This window comes from Mesocricetus auratus, unplaced genomic scaffold, assembly GCF_017639785.1.
Source record: "Mesocricetus auratus isolate SY011 unplaced genomic scaffold, BCM_Maur_2.0 Super-Scaffold_100008, whole genome shotgun sequence".
In the NCBI taxonomy this organism is placed as follows: Eukaryota; Metazoa; Chordata; class Mammalia; order Rodentia; family Cricetidae; genus Mesocricetus; species Mesocricetus auratus.
Genome location: NW_024429192.1, coordinates 85575757 through 85593676, shown reverse-complemented (window position 1 = coordinate 85593676; position 17920 = coordinate 85575757). Strand labels below are relative to the sequence as shown.

At 45.2% G+C, this 17920-nt stretch overlaps 1 protein-coding gene across 4 annotated transcripts in view; it reads right to left on the bottom strand.

The window, feature by feature from the left end:
- Mtus2 (microtubule associated scaffold protein 2) overlaps positions 1-17920 on the bottom strand; it is a 353013-nt gene that overhangs the window by 97591 nt on the left and 237502 nt on the right. For all 4 annotated transcript variants that reach the window (XM_040751389.1, XM_021234736.2, XM_040751390.1 and 1 more), the window contains one exon: positions 7960-8121. In XM_040751389.1, coding sequence (XP_040607323.1) covers positions 7960-8121 — 162 coding nt within the window. The remainder of the gene's footprint in view (positions 1-7959; positions 8122-17920) is intronic.

Below are 17920 nucleotides of genomic sequence, written 5' to 3'. Positions count from 1 at the left end.
TGGCATGGCAGGGGGGAGGGGGAGGTAGGGGAGGATGTGAGAGGCAGGGGAGAGAAAGCGAGTGGCAGGGGTTCTGACTACAGGGCTTGAATTTACAGGCATCTGGGACTGCTAAAGGGTCCTAGGCAAGGGAGCAGCAGGACAGGAAGTGATGGAGAAAGGTATAGGCCTCCTGCAAGGGCTTGGGCTGTGGTGCTCAGCACTTGTAGTCCTTGGGCTGGGGAACGACTTATTATTGATCAGCCAAGACTATTTGTGTGAATTACTCCCACACTTTCTTTGGGCTGACAGGCCGAGCTGGCAAGTGACAAGGGCTTTAGATACACGCCCCCCAACAAGCTCTCAAGTAAGAATCAGGATGTTGGCGTCCTGCTTTTAAAGAACTACAAGATACAAGGCTGGTTTTACACCAGCCTGCAGGTGGCTTCAGGTTAAGGTGGGTCAGAGTTGCATACACCCAGGCACTGTGGGAGTACCCGGTAAGGCTTCTCAAATTCTCAAAAACTATTCCTGCAGAGGCTTCAAGGAAGGTATTGGAGAGACAGCAGTGGAAAGAGACTGTCCCTTTCCACTTCTCACGTCACCCCAGGGCCAGACAAACCTCTAGCCCAGGAAACTGGCAGGAGAGGGTTGTTGGTCTTTTGGCCATTTTACAGCTTTCACATTCCTTTGTCAGGATGTAGGAAGAAGGAAAGGGGGGTGGGAGGGTGATATATACATATTCAACTTAGCAAGACATCTAACTGCTAGCAACCCCAGACTGAGATTTTAAGGGGAGACGGGTTTATCCCCCCACATTGGCCATGCCTGGCAACTTCTCTCAAACTTCAGGCTTCCACCTGGTGTCTTATCTGCTCTCAGCCTCAGCCCTCCATACCACATGCCTTCCTGTGCATTCATTTTCCCTTCACGGTACTTAGCATAACTGTAATAGAGCAATTAAGTGTGTAATAATGTGCCACCCTGTGCCACATGGGGACAAGGGTTGTCTTATCTCATCCATCAAGATCTCCCCAGGTAACCAGTAACTGAGAGAAGCTCTTGGTCAGTGCCTGTCTGTGGACGGAGTAGATGCCTATGAACATCCCAACAGTCCCTGCTTCTGGAATGTCTTAGAGAATGTCACACTTTGGTCTGCAGGGTCTCTTGACCTTTCTTCTGGCTGGCTGGAAATCACAGCACACAGGTCATTGTGGCAGCCCTCGCCCCTCGCATGGCTCTCTTGATGACGTGGGCCTCTCCCCTTAGACACAGCATACATCATCTGAATGCCGTCTTCTGGCCTCATTGACCTCATGCCATGCAAAGGGCTCTCATATTTATTGCTTTCATTTTTCTTCTCCAAACATTCTGAATTCTTCTGGTCTCTTCCAACCTGCTCTATTCCCCACACAACTGCCGGCCTTCCCGTTGGCTTCACAATGACAAATCAGTTAAGTCTGTGATAGCAACTCAAATTTGACCTCGGGGAGACCACTCAACACCAAGCAATAACAAGAGAACCTACACTGAACTGCTGATTACTGCTTCTATGCTGAACTGTGGTCTCGTTCCCTCCCTGTCCTCCTCCTGGGATGTTGGTGAACACCCCTGAGCCAATAGGAATGACCACATCATCGGCACTATGATAATTTCCCCACCATCCCACGTGACCTTGCTCTCTGAGTTAAGCAGGAGAAGTCATGAGAATCAGGGGGAGCTGTTAAAAACAGCCCCCATTATCTTCAATGAACATCTCAGAAGCAGGCAGCAGCCCATTGCTTGCCTTCTCTTTTTTTCCCCTAAGGTTCAGTCTTTCTTTCCAGCACTTTCCCAGTTCCTTTCTTTAATATGTGGTCTTCAGGAAGGGTGGCAGGGCAGTGTGTGAGCAGCACGGATGAAGCAGGGAGAGCCATTGGCAGCATCTTCCTGGTACATGAGCATCAACCTTCCCAGTAAATACATGCAGATGACTTTGATCAGCAACTTGAATTTTGAAAATTACAGTATTCCCAGAAATCCCTCTATGTGTGAATTTTAATTCAACATGCCTTTAAAGAGGCAAAAGTCATTTTTATGACACGTGGGGTTTATAGTCTGTCGATTGGCAGCCTTGTTGAGTCTTAGGGAATATTTTTATTAGGTAGAAAGAAACTTAAATGATAAGGCATTTTCTATATAACCACAGGAAATCTTTCCGCAGCTTAGCGTGGAAAGAGTTGGGTTTTATATGTTCCATCATACACGCTTGACAGAATCGGAGGCATGTTGGCCATGAAGTAATCTGTATTCAGATCAATAGCTTCAAGTGAAAGCACTTCTGTATTTATCAGACTAGTGTGACCCTGTTACCAAGTCAATGGGTGAAGCCCAGCTATTTCCATAAAATTATGTGGTTCAGTGCACCAGAGAGGGATTTTGTATTTGACATGTGAGCAACACAAAGGCTTTTCATGAGGATAAAGACCTATCAAAAGATGCGGCCAGTGTCCTGAAATACTTGGGGACCCTCCACTTACGGCCTGAGCAACAGACATATGTGACAGGGTCAGAGGACGACTTAGAGGCTTGGGTTCTCTCCTTCCACCACATGCTCCTGGGGATGAAGCCCACGTTGCCAGGCACGACAGCAAACACTTCGTGAGAGGAAGCTTCAGAGTGTGGTTCCATTGGTAAAGCCTTGCCAGTCCTTGTTTTAGTTGTCATTCTCAGTCTTCAGCATTTGGGATCAGGAGAAAGATGAGTGACACTCCAGTCCTCAGCTTGCTTTTTGGTTTGCTTTGGGGTCAGGAAGCACCGAGCCTGGTGTTTTTATTTTTCCATTTCGATCCTTTGATGTTTAGTCTAATGCTTGTGTCATACTGTCCTTGCCAATGCCTGTGTCACACTGTCCTTGCCAATGCCTGTGTCACACTGTCCTTGCCTGAAAACCTTGGGTCATTTCGGGACTGAAAAAGCAGGCAAATGATAAATACTTAGCGTCTGAACAAGCAACATACAAAACTGATTAAAGAAACCATCAATAAAGGGCAAGCCACTTTGCCTCACCCCTGCCTCACTCTGACTTTTCGGCTGGCTAGAATTAACTAGACTCCAGATATAAGATTATGAGCCTCTTGCTTTCACCCTAATTATTAAGTTATAAATCCATTTTCCTTGCTGTGAGTTCCTAAGGGAAAGGCCGCTCTAATTATCCTTGCATCTAAATCCTGGGGACAGCAAGTGATTAGACTCTTGTTGAGGAATGAGACAGAAAATAAAATATCACTCACAAAAACTTCCCATTAGAAACCCAGGTTAGAGGGTGTGGCTGAGCACCCCTGAGGTCTGTTCTGCTGCTGGAACAGGCTGAGTCTTCAACAGTAGACGAGTGTCATTAAGAAGGTGGCATTGGGGCATGGAGGCTCAGCCACCGCTAGTGTGGCACTGTCAAGTTCAGAAATGCTGCCAGAGCTGGCACACAGCTCAGTGGGAAAAGAGTTTGATGATGACCTGTGTTGTGCAAAGCAAAGAAAAAAGAAAGACAAGAAGGAGAATGGGAGGAAGCTGAGGGGGAAGAGAAAAGGAAGAGGAAGAGGAGACGGAAAAGAAAAAGGGGGAAAAGGGGGAGGAACAGATAAGGAGGAGGGAGAGGAGGAGGTGTTCCCTGGAGAAGGGTTAAAACAATAAGGATGCGTACTATCTATGAACTCATGCTCAACCTCAGAGCCCAAGCCATGTAATCATCTGGGATGTGACCCATTGTCCTGGGGTCTAAAGTTTCCTGTCTTAAGCCTGGAACCATTTATTTATTAAGAGCTCTGTCTCAGTCTCTCTCTCTCTCTCTCTCTCTCTCTGTCCCTGTCCCTGTCCCTGTCCCTGTCCCTGTCTCTCCCCCCCCTCTCTCTCTTTTCCCCCCCTCTCTCTCGTGTGTGTGTGTGTGTGTGTGTGTGTGTGTGTGTGTGTGTGTGTGTGGAGACTAGAGGTCAACTCCAGGTATCTTTCTAAATGTTCCCCACCTTCTCTTTTGAGACAGTCTCGCTTTGGTCTGGAACTCACATATCAGGTTGGCTGGCCACCAGAGGCCCCAAGATCTGCCATTCTCCTCCTTGGTGCTGTTTTACACGGTTTCCAGGGATCAAACTCAGTTCTCATGCATGTATGGCAAGTAACTTATCAACTGAGCAACCTGGCTAGCTCACTCATGCCTATTTTAAATGGTAAATAGATTTTGATACAGTCTGGCCTCACTACTGTTGCTTTTGTTATTTAAAACTTTCCAGTGAACTGAGCAGAGATTTCTTAAAGATCCACAGTGGATGAGTTCATGTGCCACCCACAATGTCCTTACACTGTCTTGTTCTGTGGCACACAAACTTGGACAGTCAGGATGTGGAGTCACCATGCAGCACTGCCACTAACAGGATAGATCACCGACAACAAGTTAAGGCATCCCTGTTGGAATCTTTCTGAACCTAGGGAATATCCAAGCAGGGAAGCATGCCAAATCATTGGGCTGCGGTAAGTCATCTGGAATTGTTCATTTGCATGGTTCTGCCACAACAGGCTTCACAGTTTATTTATTTATTCATGTCTTCATTGATCCATTGGTTAATTGCGATGGGGCCTCATTATTTCACCCTGGCTGGCCTGGAACTTGCTATGTAGGCCATGTTGGCTTCAAATTCACAGAGATCCATCTGCCTCTCTGCCACTTGAGCACTGAGATGAAACCTATGCACACCACCATATTCAGCTTCTGCAGGACTGTTCAGATCTGCTCTTTCCAAACTTGGCATCCAGATACAACCATGCTCAATATTCAGATGATTTTTAGGTCAAGCACAAAAAACAAGTGTCCAAATACTGTCATTGCCTTCAATCTCAATTTTTCCTTCTTAATCTCTCTTTTCCCCTATGGATAATCTTTTAAAAACTCATAGCTTATTTTTCTATTTTTTCTTAGTATAAACACATAAATAGTATAACATGTCCCTATTTAGAGAGAACCCTGCATCTTAGGACAGCCATAGTGCAGTGCATCCTGGGAGCACATCCATGCAGTTCTTATGAACAGGCAGGTGAGGTGTTTTCAGTCTTCTCCAATACTAAACAACAATGCAATGAATCCCCTCAAGTGTACTGGATTTTTGTTAATCTGCTTTTGGGGAAGATTCCTAGACCCAACACTGGGACATCAAACAACACATGCATTTATGATTCTGTAGACTGCTAAATCCTCTTGAAAGCAGTGGAATATTTTATATTCTTGCCAGGAATGCCTGAGGAAGGCTGTCATTGGTAGATAGCCACACTTCTAGATTTTTGTGTCAAATGGGTGTGATATTTCAGTCCCCTCTAGGTTTACTGTATGTTATAACTGGAGTGGGTCACCCTTTCTTATGACCAAAAACTATTTTCACTTGTTTTTCTAAGGATTGCCCTGTCCATATTCCTTCCTATCTTTCTATTTTGAATGGTTCAAAGGTTGAGCTCCAGAAAAATGCAAATTCTCATACCCCAAGCCATGTCTAGTGAAGCATGAATTCTGGGTCCAGGGCCTAGCGATCACAGTTTTCTAAGCACTACTGATGGCTGTGGTACACTCAAGATTGAGAGGTCTTGGTCTATAGGGTTGATGCAACAGCCATAGGTGAGGATGGACAGTTGGCTCAGATGTTGAGAGCACTGGCTGTTCTTCCAGGAGACCCAGGTTCAATTCCCAACACAAGGTGGCTCACGGCCATCATGCAACTACAACAACAAGGAAACCATATTCTTGCCTAACTGCCTTCTAGTTTGAGTAGGGGCAAGCTTCAAATACAGCAGATGGAATGGTTCAACTTCCACAAGATGCACATTCTTTCACTAATTATTCAGCCATTAACTAACAGATGTTAAGTGCCTACAGTGACCCGGTCATGGAGGCAGGGGATAGAGACACTGTATTAACACATATCTTACCCTTACCCAAAGAACAAGACTAAATGATACTACTTAAATCTCATTAAAGGGATCCATGAGGTGCTGCAATAACACAGAGCTTCATCTGGGAGAGTTCAGGGAGATACAAATTGAAATGACCTTGACACAACACTCTATCCTCTCTCTTCCTTGGGAACCAAAGGTTTAGAACATAACACTCTATCCCCACCCAAGTGGATCAAAGGTTTAGAAGGGTTTGGACTTTGGGAGACCTGACACCCAAGTCTAAACACCAAATTCACATATGTGTGACACATACCGAATACACATAGTCTTGAGGTAATTTTACACAATAGTTGTTAGTAGGTCCACATGTGGAATGCAACCTATAAGGTTGTTGTTGTATTGCGGCAGCTGCGGGAGATGAAACACAAATCACAAAACTCAACAAAACCCACGTGGAGTTGATTGGGAAAGGGAACAAAGGGAGGGGTAGGTGTTGGCCAACTGGGAACAGAGATAGAAGACGAAGGGGAAAAGGGGGAAGAAAGGACGAACAGGTTGGAGGTGTTTGCTTAAAAGGGGAAGCTTGCACATACGTACAGAGAGTCCTTATGCAGCCATGTAATGCATGATGTAGTCACGCAACACAGGACCCTTTGAGCTGTCTAAGTATCTTGCCTGAATGCTAGTTGTCAGGGGGCAAAGTAAGCATAAAGCCTGAATCCTTACAAAGGTGAGGGCAACTGTATAATTTTTCTACTTCTGCGATGGTATTCATGTTCAAATGCCTTCAGATTTTTGCAATAGTTTGAACTTTCAGTATCCAGATAAGGGGTTTTCAGTGTCTTCCCTTGCTTTCTCTGACTAAAAGCAACTTGGAGAGGACAGGATTTGCTTCATCTTGCAGATTGTAGCTCATCATGAAGAGAAGTCAGGGCAGGAACTGAAGCAGAGGTCACGGAAGAATGCTGCCTACTGGCTTACTTCCCATGGCTTGGTAAGCACGCTTTCTTATACAACCTGGGACCCCAGGCCCAGGGCTGGGCACTGTCCACTTGGGCAAACCCTCTCACATCAGTCATTAATCAAGAAAATGCCCCAAGGCTTGCTTATATGCAATTTGGTGAGGGCATTTTCTCAATTAACATTCTTCTTCCCAAGTGACTCTAGCTTGTGTCAAGATGACAAAAGGGGAACAAAAACAACAAAACCTAACCAGGTCTCTCAGCTTGTAATGCCATCCCATTTTTAAGAGCTCATAAGCCCATATGTGTTTATGTATGTACAATGGCAGACATATGGCCATCGTCACAGAAGAAAGAGAGGGAGGAAAAAGCACTGATCTGAATGAGGTCTCTACAGTGGATCCGGGCTCAGCATCCACTCTGTCTTCCACAGCGCCAACAACGGAAAACTAAGAACCATATCTACAGACACTGCTGGGGGTGGACTGGTTCCTTGTGTGAGATATGGAGGAGGAAAGCAGGAAGTAGCCAAAGCCGGACCACCCGGGCAGTGTCTGACCACAGATGGCTTCTCTGGAGTCCCCACACACATGTGGGAGCATGGAGAGGCAGGTCGTCAGCTCCGCTGACATGGAACCAGTCATACACACAGCTGGGGCTTTAAGCTGCCAATCTGCTGGGGCCTGCCCAGTTTTGTGGGTTTAAGTCCACAGCCAACAGAGGGCAGCAGTCCCCCATTGAGTTCTGAGGCCCAGGCTGAGCTTGCCCCAAAGCCCTTCAAAGGGGTTTGAGAGCAAAGGCTTTCTCCCCCCTAGCCAAGTGACAGTCTTCTTAAAAAATAGCTTGACTCTTGCTTTCTGAAACCAAGATGGTGTCACTCAGAGGGTTACCAGACAGGGAAAGGAGTGGGAGGTTTTTGTGAGAGTTTAAACACATGACTCTGTTGAGGGGCTTTGAAAACAAATGTGTTATCATTAACTTGAAATGACCTTAACACCCATCTGTCATCTCTTCTAAATGGCTGATGTACATAGGGGCTTTCAAAGACTGCACCTTTATGCACAAAGGGTGTTCCCCTGTAATGCTCCTGGGAGGCAGAAGGTCTTACCAGCAGGCATGGAAGTGGATTTTGGTGCCGGAAGTAAACTCCTGCGTGGTGTTGCTGCATTGGAGGAAGGTGCAGGGGCCGCCCGGCCAGCTCCCTTGGGTGTGTCCTTTGAAGGTGGAACAGGCTTCAGAGGTGGCTGCTCTTCATTCCCAAAGGCTGAACCTGTGGGAGGCAGATAGCGTGTTAATTATAACTTCATGAAAAATGGATGGGCCCACTTGCCACCCGGGCTCGCCAGCCAATCCTAAGGCCGCCATCTGCGTTAGACAAGTCTTTCAGTGGGTGACCTTAAAAAGCAACCGCCTGGAAATGGATGTGGAAAAGCTATCCCTTTAGTCAGGACCTACATATCTGTCATTCAGACCCCCTGCAATGAGGGGAACCATACCAACTGTACCCCCATGTGCACACACACATGCTTTGCTTACATGTATGTATAACAATGCCATTACAAACATCAACTGGGGAGCTCGTGGGGGTGGGGAGCAGTGCTCTTCTGAAACAGAGTGTGGGTGATGGAGGAGTAAAAACACAGTCACCCCAGGCCCCTTGTGGATGTCATCACAGGATGAGAGGCAGTCAAGCTCCTTGTGTAAAATAGCATGGTGTTTGCACACACCCTATAGAGGCTCCCATGTCCCTTAAATCATGCCCAGAATTTTGGCAATGCCTACATATTAGTAACACAACATAAATGCTATGTGAAGAGTCGTTACAGCCAAGGTCTGGAGAGTAATGACAAGGGCTGTTTGGAGGATTTGACACGATACAGCTTTTAGCTGAGCAGTTTTTCTCTGAAGTTGGTTTATCCACAGTTCTATCTCTAGAACCTCCAGAGATAGCCAGTGATGGGTGTTACAGAATGTCTCCCTGGCTGAGGAAATGTTTGCAAGACCTGGGGAAGAGGAGGCCTGGGGTGGAGGTGTGGGTAGGGGTTGAGGGGGAGGGGAAGGGGGGAGAAGAGACAGAGACATATTTGACATAAGTAGGGGCATTTGGTCTAAAGGCTAAGAACTCCTTGCCTTGCTCCTTATTTATTTATTTTTATTGAAAACATTTAAGTTTTATTTTATGGGTGTTTTGTTGCTTATACATATGCATACCACATGTATGCAGTAGACATAGGGACCAGGAAAGGGCATCAGATTCCTCTGAGATTGGAATTACAGATGGATTTGTGAGCCACCCAGTGGGTGCTGAGAACTAAACCCCTGTCCTCTAAAAGTGGCAGAAGAAATGGATGGGTAGCTGCAGTTTGCTGCTCCATACAGGACCAGTCTCTCTGTTGGTGGGACAGTTTGGCCCAATTAGTTGCTCTGATGCTCTTGGGATACAGTAAACTGGAATATCAGCTTGTGTCAGAGTTCAATGGAAAGAGTGTGGTCTGAACTCTCCTCCTGAGTCTTCTAAAACATTTGGGACGTTTAGTGACCCCTAAAGGCAACACTGAACTTTCCTTGCAAGAGAAGTCTCCCAAATGTTCCTCTGGTATGAGATCTGGGGCCTCATCTGCTAACTGACAGAGGCTGATCAGCACTCGGGTGGGACACACCCACCCCTTTGTAGGATCAGAACTGTGGACTTCGAAAAGCAAGTGATGACAGCTGGAAAAAGTACAAGGCACTGGAGGGAGAGACTAAATTCGTTTCCACCATTTTGATAGGAGGGTCACAATATTTCACTTATATTAGCCTGCATGAAAATGATCGCATTGTTACAATGGCCTCAGCATTCACGATATTTGGAGATTTCATTCAACTGTGTAGAGTATGAGATTGTTGTTTGTCTCCCCAGGGAGACCTGAGGGTCTCCTTAAAATTGGTGAGACTTGTGTTGTTCTGGGAGAAAAGCTGCTTTAAGAATGGCAAATAAAGAACTCGCTACTGCTCGAAGCAGCTGGCATTGCACAATTCTCTTTGGTCACTGTACATGGCTTTAAAGAGTTCCGAACACAGCCACAAGCCCAGAAGGAGCACCAAAACGCCACAGAGCAGGGTCTGTGGTGCTGGCATCAGGTAAAGAAGCAGACAGAGCACGATGTCCAGGTTGGGGTGTCGGGGAGCAGCAGCGTGAATCTGAGGAGTAAAAGATGGAAAGTGGGCGCAGAATTAAACAGCAACCGATCAGTCAGTCCACGCCTGAATTCAGAGCCATTCTAAGCATTTGTGGGGGTGTTTCCAAGGTAAGAGGGGCTCAGCCACCAGAGATGCTTCACAGGGAATTAGCTGACATGTAGCCTGCCGCCACGATCATCTTGTATTCAATGGAACGTGCGGTGGAAGCTGAGATGAGGGCACACATCCTCACACAGTCTTTTATTTAACAACTTATCAAACGTTTCTTAAGAACAGAAATGTTTTTGGTAGCATTTCCAGAGTTCAAACGCCCTGCTATCAAATCCTCTCGCATCTGGCATCATGCTGTTACATGCAATTTATTCAGTGAACATGTCAATTTAGTGACTTGGCTGTCTTTCAGGCTGGGAAGGGCTTGCTCTGCACATCAGGAAGCTATGCACCTCTCTTTTAAGACCAGGTCTCTAGCACCTCAAAAGGAAGAAAAGCATAAAAATGTGATTCCATCCACCACTAGTACCATACAGCTGGCAACAAACAGGCCCACTCTTTGAAAACTGGCTTCCATTAGCCAGTCATGAAAGATGTACGTTCAGGAAGAGAAGAGCACTTGGAATTTGGAGATGGTCATTGAAGTCTACAAATGCTAGAGTACTTGACCACATGCAGATAGCACCGAGCACCTGCTCAGAAAGAGTAAAACAACAAGAAAACAAAAAACCAACTACAAATGTGCTGGAGAATTCAGGCAGCTAGCAGCGACAGGTTTTTTTAGTCGCCTCATGCCTGCCAACGCCCCCCCCTTCCACTTTGGCCTGAACTTGGCAGGCGGCTTAACCACCTTTTCACTTCGCCACAGGACAGCAAGATCACCAGCCAGGTGAAGACATGGGAGGCGTCCAAGGCAAAGACATCATTGCTCACACCTGCTATATCCTTGCACAAGTTTCTTCATTCACAAGGGGGATGAGAAAATTGACTTTATAGACTACCGTGAGAACTGAAAGTTAATGCCAGAGGACTTTTAAGTTGCTGCAGGGTCTGGAAAGATGGCTCAGCAGTTAAGAGCTCTTGCAGAGGACCAGGGTCCAGTTTCCAGCACCCATAAGGTCACTCTCAACTGCCTGTATCTCTAGTTCCAGGAGAACAGATGCCCTCTTCTGGCATTCTTGGGTATAGGTACCCACACAATATGTGTACACAGATGTAGGGAAGCCCTCACACATAAAATGAGAAAATTAAAATTAAAGTTCTTGCATGAGTCAGTGCGACACAACACATTACTGTCTGGCACACTGTATGCTCCTATGTGTTAGTCATTAACTTTAATTTCTGCAGCTAGTCATTTAAATAAGTCCATTTATCCAAGGAACTTTGGAAGTCTTCAAAGATTAACACCAGATGGCCTGCAGTACATGGAAAGAAAAATGGGGGAATGGTGAGGGAAATCCAAGAATCCTGTCAGGATGAAAGGCTGAAAAGAAGATGGGATACATTGCTTTGATAAAGTATGGTGAACCATTTCACACAGAAAATGGTGGGAATAATAACAAATGGACCGCCAATCCTGAGGAAGACAAGGCAGTATCGATCTCATTACTGGTGAAATGGACTGGACGGAAGGCGGCGTGCTCAGCCACCCTTAGCACACATGCTTTCCACATTGCTCTTAGGGGTTTGCCTCCCAGACAGCCAAGTGAATGCAGATAACGTCACTGCTCTTCCATTTTGCCATCCATTGGCTATGTCGCTAATTGATTTTAAGTCTCCATCAGGCTGAAGAGTTGAGATGCTGTTCTTCAGTTAGTTACTGATATTCAAGCTTTTTCTCTTCTTCCCTAAGATGCCCATCCACAGTGTCTACCCACCTTTATACTGAGCTTATCCTAGTTCTTTGTATATGGCAGAGGGCAATCTTTTGTTGGCTGTATATTTTCAATATGAATTGGTTTCTCATTAAAACTTGATCCATTTCTTCATAGAGTTTCACAAACAGAGTCTAGAATCTCTGTGAAAAAATAATGGACCAAGCCTAGGCAAACAACTTTTTTTAAAAGATCGTATTTATTTTTCCTTTTTATTTGTGGATGGGTGTTTTGCCTGAGTATATGCATGCAGTGCTCTTGGAGGCCAGTAGAGGGCATTGGATCCCCTGGAACTGGGGTTGCAGACGTTTGCAAGCTACCATGTGGGTTCTGGGAACTGAACCAGGTCCTCTGCAATAGCAGCCAGTGTTTAATTGCTGAGCTGTCCCTCTAGGCCCACCAAGACAAACTCTAAAGTAAGACTATCAAAGGTGTGGGACTCATCTTGTGTCTTACACTGAAGTGAACACCTGTGACTTCAAGATAAGAAATCCACAAAATAGAGCAGCTCAGAGGCAAAACTTAAGATGACAGAAAGTGGATACATGCTGGTCAGGCCTTTCCTTTAGTCCTGGGTGTAAGCCAAACTACATTCTCCATCCTCTCTGCTGTCCCCTGCGGTTGAATTCTAGCAAATGGGCTGAAGGCCGTAAATGATGCCCCTCTGTCTCAGGCATCGTCCATATACTCCTCCCATGAACAATTTACTATGCCCCATCTACCAGCTGAATGTCTCTTGAACATTCGCAATCCTAGTGTTAGATGACTCAGTGTCCAAGTAATCAACCTCAGGCCTTGGTACACATGTGCACCCACACACATGCAAACATGCATACTCACACATACCCATCATACACGTGAGAAAGAAGAAAAGCAAAGATGAATTAACCATAATAATACCGTTTAAAAACTTCTGTGTTTTAAATACACTAACACTAATAAAATAAAAAGATAAGATAACCTACAGAATTAGAGGAGAGGTCAGCTGAAGGTCTAGTATATACAATATACACTTATAAACTGAGCCACAGAAAGACATTCAATCTAATTTAAAAATGAACACAGGTTTGAAACAGGCACATCTCCAAAGATGACATGTAAATGGCCGATTGTCACACAGAAGAGGACGCAATAGCTACTGGGGAAAGGCAGGGCCACCACAACAAGGCATCACTGTTCATCAATTAGAATGTGGTAATGGCTCGGTCAGTAAAAAGCCAGCAGCACAAGGATGAGGACCTGAGTTCAGACCCAGTGTGGCATGTATCTATAATCCCAGCAAGGGGACATATGGATCTGGAAGGTTGGCTGGTCCCTAGCTGAACCCATGAGCATCAGAGTCAGTAACAAAGATACAGCTCTAAAAATAAGGTGGAGAGGGATATAGTAAAATATCCAACAACAACCTCTGGCCCTGATACATGCACGCTCACACACACACACACACACACACACACCACAGGCATGCACACTCACACATACATATGCACACACACAATACACACATTCACACACAAATGCATGCACACACACTATAAGAGTTATAATAAAAAGCATAGACAGATGTTGCCATTGGATTGCTTTGGGAAATATTTTGGCATCCTCTCAAAATGGTACCTGTACTGTTTGTTAACATATGACCAACAATTCTGCTTGAGGAATATGCCCAAAAGACATGAAATCACACATCTACCCTAAAATATGTACATAAATGTTGGTAGAGGTATACATAATTCATGATTTAGTGGAAAAAAGCCAAATTCTCATCAAACAATCAATGGAAGAAAAAGTGGTCTATCTAGACAATGGAATATCAGTCAGCTGACACATGAAGAAATGAAGAGCTTTGAAAACGCCACGCTAAGTGAAAGAACCCAGATATAAAGGGCCAGATGCTATATGGCTCCATTTATTTGTAATGTCCAGAATCTGTCATGTTAGGAGGCAGGGAGCAGAAAATGGGGAGTGGTTACTGACAGGCATGGAGTTTCTTTGGGGGGAAATGAATCAGAGCTATTGCCTTGCAGGTCTTTGTTTTGTTTTGGTGTAGTTTTTGTTTTTTGTTTTTTTTTTCCAAAATAGGGTTTTTCTGTGTAGCTTTGGAGCCTGTCCAAGAACTTGCTCTGTACACCAGGCTGACCTGGAACTCAGGTCTCTGCCCTGAGTGCTGGGATTAAAGGTGTGAGCCACCACTGCCAGGCTGAGCATTTGTTTTGTATCCTTGTTAATATACTAAATCCATTGTGTTGTACATTTTGAAGGGTAAAGATGGCGTTTGAATTACATCTTAATAGCAAGTATCTTATTCTGGTGTTCCTCACATAGGTGTTAACCCAGGTCCATGTCCTGTATGCTACACAGAAGCTACAACGGATCCCAACCAAATTGCCTTGGGTTCTTCTGCCCCCTGGTGCTACAGAACACAAAAGAAGACTGATCCTCAAAGCCACTATACATCCCCTCATCCCTCCTGGCAACGAGGGTGATGACTTCATCCTGGATCCTGTCACCCTCCTCATCCACCCCTACCGGTGAGCAGGAGTATGAGCCACTCTGGTCTACCATGACTGCCGTTGTCTGGATGTACTATTCCTGAATCAGGTGCTGCCTATGGAAAAAGGCCTTTGGGATAACTGAGCACAAGGTCATGAATGGGGTTAGGAACATTACAAGGCAGGCTCCATGCTGCCTCAGCTTGTTACCCTTCTATGGATGTGGTGTATCCCCACTTTGTGCTGGCTGCTGAACACTGACCTTCCTGGGACCCAGCATTTCCATTCCCTGATATCTCTAGGAGACCAGCCTGGTCTACAAGAGCCAGTTCCAGGACAGCCTCCAAAGCCACAGAGAAATCCTGTCTCGGAAAACAAAAAACAAACAAACAAAAAATCTCTAGTTTGTGGTATTTGCTTATAGCAGCACAGAGCAAGGCATTCAGGCTCAGATCAGGAAAGTCTACACCAAAGACAGACTCTTGTAGACTGCTCAACCCTGGGAAGAACAAGAGAAGATTCATGGGATATTTGCTGTCACCCTAGGGAGTACATGCCTCGCCAACTGATGCCATGCTGAAACTTTAGGGCCTCCCATCCATACTCAATGCTCTTCTCCATTCTTCACTCACTGTGAAGCCAATAACTAAGAGTAAAATTTAACGAGAAGACTGATTGTGCAGGAGGGGGCAGAAAGATTGTAAGAGCCCGAGGACCAGGAAGTCTGACCTGAGATTATGTCTCCTAGAAATGCAAGAGAGGCCAGAGACACAAGAGCTCAACAATGTGACTGCCTCAATAAGATCTGAGTAATGGCATCACAAATAGGCAAGCTAGCATGGAAGGGGCAAATCTCACAGTGTCCTACCCATAGACAAAGAACTATGGACAACACATGACTTCTGAGAGCAGGACAATTAGCCTTTCCAGAGGATGAACTCCTAACTTGACTACCAAGTGACTCAGCAGATTGTATTGATGTATTTGTGTGTGTGTGTGTGTGTGTGTGTGTGTGTGTGTAACAATAATAGCTAAGGAAAAGGAGGCCATGACTTTTAGAGGATGTGGGGAACAAGAGAGAAAAGAAATGATATAATTATCATTTCTTTATCATTATTTTAATATTTTAAAAATTCAGCAAAAGAGGAATTAACAGCAAAGAGGGTCAAAACTAACCGTAGCACAATGAGCTTCCCACAGAAAGAAGAAGTTGTATAAAAAGGTGGAAAACTGTTAATAATGCAAGCATGCTACAGCAAACTCCAAGGAGCATGTTTCATTGATTCTGAGTATTTATCCCAAGTAGGATCATTATGCTACTCTCTGGCTCTTTAAGAACTATTCCCAGGCAATCGTGATGCATAATGTTCTGGGTGCATGATTAACCAGCTGATGCATATTTCATTCCTTTAATGACATTCATAACTTGGTGACAAAATTCAGCTTAATTATTAAAGTTCTAACTGAATGTTTCATATCCTGCCTTCTGCATATTTTAACTGATGTGCTGTGGCTGGCGTGTGAATCTCCCACACAGGATCGTATGCTAAAGCCTAGGTCTGCAGCTGGTAGCTCTCTTCTGAGAGGTTCCAAAGCTTTGGATGGTGGGACTTAGCCATTGGAAGGTTACAGGGGTGGATCCTTGTATGATATTGTTGGTCTCTTCTTATCACACTATCTGCTTCCCATGGAAGGACCTCCTCTGCCATATACTCCCACCACCAATATGCTCTTCCAGAGGACACAGGATCAAGTAACTGTGGAATAAAACCCTCTGAAACCACTAGCCAAAATAAAGCCTTCCTTATGTTATGGTAGGTAGACAACTAACACACTGGGAATGTGTGTGTGTGTGTGTGTGTGTGTGTGTGTGTTTGTATGCATGCATGTACATGACATATATGTGATGAATATATGAATCTATCTGTCTCATACTAAAGGGTGAAGGTAAACTGGAGATGCCATTGGACAAACTCCAACATCATTACATGATCATGTGTATCAGCTACTTTTCCCATGGCTGTGACAGAATAACGGCCTGAAGCAACCTAAGGCAGGAGACACATTCTCATGGTGGGGAAAGCATGGGGGCTGAAGTGGCTGAGTCCTTGGTGTGAGAACTCATGCTTGTTCATGTCTTTGTGGACTGGAATCAGAGGACACAGGCCAAGACCAGAAGCAGCTATTACATTCAAGACTATGCCCCAGAACCCTACCTCTGCTAGCTAGGTCACAGTTCCAGTGGTGCCCAGACAGTTCCTCGAGCTGGGAACTGAGGTTCAAATTCATGAGCTTGTGACGGGTGTTTCACCTTCACCCTATAGCATTCCGCCGTTGACCTCTGTAAGTTCATCATTATCTTGTCATGAGAAACACACTCCGTCTGCCTTCAGGGGTTCTCACAGCTTGGTTTTAAGGATTTGTTTATTTTCCCTTAATGAGTATTGGTGCTTCTACCTGCGTGTGTGCGTGTATGTACACCATGTGTGTGCAGTATCCAGGATGGTCAGAAGAGGGCGTTGGATCTCTTAGAACTGGAGTCATCATTCATTCATTGTGAGCCACTATGTGAGTTCTAGGAACCAAATTCAGGTCCTTTGCAAGGGCACTAAGTGTTCTTAACCTCATGGCCACAGAGATGGCCCTGGTTGGTTGCTGGATTACAAAACAAAACAAATCCATGTGAACATTAGTTATATATATGTATGTACATATATGTGTATGTGTATATGTGTGTGTGTGTGTGTGTGTGTGTGTGTGTGTGTTTGAAAGGGGGAGGATGAATTGGGTGGAAGAGTGACCAGCATGGAAAACATATACATGCAAAATTATAAATAATAGTAACAATAATACCTAAAATGTTTAAATTCATAAAGAAAGATGCAGCAGGCCAAACACAAACTTTTGCAGCTACCTGTGCAGTGTCCAAGGGTCAGGACGACATCAGGTGAGCTTGGTCAACCTCACCCTTACTGTCTCCACTGCTTGTCTCCTCAGCCTCACCAGGCACAGCAGAAACCTTAGAGAGCAGGATATGACCCCATGACTTCTGGTGCTACCATACACAACAATGCATTTGAGGAATACCTGCAATCTATGTCAATCAAGTACTGGATGCAAATCTGTCCCGTGGGACCACTGTGTCCCTGTCACAGTCACGTGTCTTCCTCCGATTTGAATTCATAGAACTGTCTAAAAGCTTCCCACTCTCCCCAGCACTTCCTGTGGACTCAGCTTTCCCAGCACTTCCTGTGGACTCACACAGTCATAAATAAGGCATAAGCACTCATACACCTTATAGCATGTTGGTTTTTGAAGTACTTTCAAAAGATTCAAGCCAATCCATGCAAAGGTAAGAACCAGAGCTAGGACTGGGGCTGCAGCTCAGTGGCGGGACACTTGCCTAGCGTGTAGGCTTGCTCTCCCTGGTACAGAAAAAACACGTTTTTGAAGGAGGAAAACCACAGAGCTTACCAAATTCCAGTGGGGTTTTCTGGCACCCTTGTGCTTCCTGCTCAGGGGAAGAAAT